Source organism: Antrostomus carolinensis, unplaced genomic scaffold (assembly GCF_000700745.2).
Source record: "Antrostomus carolinensis isolate BGI_N321 unplaced genomic scaffold, ASM70074v2 scaffold41616, whole genome shotgun sequence".
Classification (NCBI taxonomy): Eukaryota; Metazoa; Chordata; class Aves; order Caprimulgiformes; family Caprimulgidae; genus Antrostomus; species Antrostomus carolinensis.
Genome location: NW_010324683.1, coordinates 1 through 1,799, shown reverse-complemented (window position 1 = coordinate 1,799; position 1,799 = coordinate 1). Strand labels below are relative to the sequence as shown.

The 1,799-nt window shown below is 59.5% G+C and overlaps 1 protein-coding gene across 1 annotated transcript; it reads right to left on the bottom strand.

The window, feature by feature from the left end:
* Nucleotides 1-871: 871 nt before the first annotated feature.
* LOC104527325 (DNA polymerase delta subunit 2-like) lies at nt 872-1,754 on the bottom strand (the record flags this gene model as incomplete). Its single annotated transcript, XM_010171009.2, has 4 exons — nt 872-1,039; nt 1,154-1,255; nt 1,362-1,489; nt 1,597-1,754. Coding segments are annotated over 4 exons (546 nt in total), but the record flags the coding sequence as incomplete, so codon positions are not given.
* Between the last annotated feature and the right edge of the window lie 45 nt (nt 1,755-1,799).

Below are 1,799 nucleotides of genomic sequence, written 5' to 3'. Positions count from 1 at the left end.
GAAACGGAGGTGGTGACCGAGCTGGTGACGGAGACGGAGACCTGGGAGCTGGGCACGGGGACGGCACAACCCTTCACCACAGCTGAGACCTACACCGTGAACTTTGGTGACTAGGAGATGCTTGTCCCCTGGCTCCTGCCTGGAGCCAAGGCTGGAAACGGAGGTGGTGACCGAGCTGGTGACGGAGACGGAGACCTGGGAGCTGGGCACGGGGACGGCACAACCCTTCACCACAGCTGAGACCTACACCGTGAACTTTGGTGACTAGGAGATGCTTGTCCCCTGGCTCCTGCCTGGAGCCAAGGCTGGATGCTCACGGTTGGTTTGGTCTCACCTGGCATCTGCTTCTCAAATCCTCCTCGAGCCCTGAGCTGCCCGCTCTGGGCAGACTGTCCCGGGGGGGCTCCAGCTCCTCGCTGGTTCCTAGGACTGCAGGGCACGCCGTGCCCACGGTCCCCCCCAAGGCTGGGCAGCTGCTGAGTGTCCCCCTTGCCCAGCTCTAGAGCCAGGCAGGAGAGGATGTGCTGCCCCATCCCTCTGGGGCACTGCCAGGCAGTGCCAGCCCCTTGCCTGGCAAGGGAAAGGGGGAAGCAGGACCCAGCCCTCACCCCCCCATCTCCTGGCACAGTGGGGTGGCAGGGGGGGTGTCACTCTCCAGGGCAGGGTCCCCACAGAGGCAGGCACAGCCCCTGTCACCTCCACACAGTTTTTTATTACACAAATAAATCGAGTTATATTGGTACAAGTGTCTCTTCTCTCCCGTGCCCTGGCAGCTCCGTGCCAACCCTCCCCGGAGGGCACAGGGGTGACATAAAGGTGGTGGGTTGTCAGGACCATCCAAAGGGCCAAGGGTTTATTGAGTCCCTGCCCTTCCTGCTCAGTCAGTGCCCAACCTCCATGTCCCCATCATCATCCTCAGCCCCAAAGCCCGAGAAGCTGATGGGTTGGCAGCTGAGGTCACGCAGGTTGACCAGGCAGGCGGTCTGCGTGGTGCTGAAGGTGGGCACTGTCACCAGCAGGACCTGCTGCCCTTCCTCCCCTGCAGAGACAGGTGGGTGTCAAGGACAGATGAACCCCAATCAGCACCCCAATGTGGGGGTCCCCAGCCCTGAGTGAGGGTTTGGAGGGGGGTGTGACAGGTTGTAGGACTCACCTTTGAGCAGCTTGGACTGGAAGCGGGGAGCGTTGCCGCAGAAGTAGACGTGAGGACAGTCAGTGAGGATGAAAGGGTCTGACTTGTAAAAAGGGTAACAGCCTGGGAGGGATGGAAATTAAGAGGGGAACTGGCACCTGGCATCACTTTGGAGGGCAAATAACCCCCCCTCCCCAGCCTCAGTAGCCACCCCCAGCCCTCGCCTTACCCAGAGTATCAGGAGCTGTGGGGCTGATGTGTCCCGCCAGCAGCGTCCACTCCAGGATCTCCAGGTAATCATCCATGCTGCTGTATTTAAAGATGTCACTGACATTTTGCCCTGAGGTCCCTAAAAACCTACAACATTTGGAAGGAAGAAAGTAGAGATTCAGATGACTCTACCTACCATGACCTACCCAGAAGATGTCCAAGAGTTGGTAGCACACCAGGTGGGTTTTTTTTACCTGACTCCATCCACATCAGCCTGGTAGGGGTTGGTGACCAGCCGGAGGGTGGAGTAGGTGCTGGAGAGGGGCAGCATGCAGTGATGCAGGGGCTGCTGGGGCAGCGTGTAGTTGGTGGGGTCAAACTCACCGGGCATCACATCCACGTGCACGGAGGTCTGTGGGAAGAACTGGGGTTACCAGGGATCACAGAATCACACAGA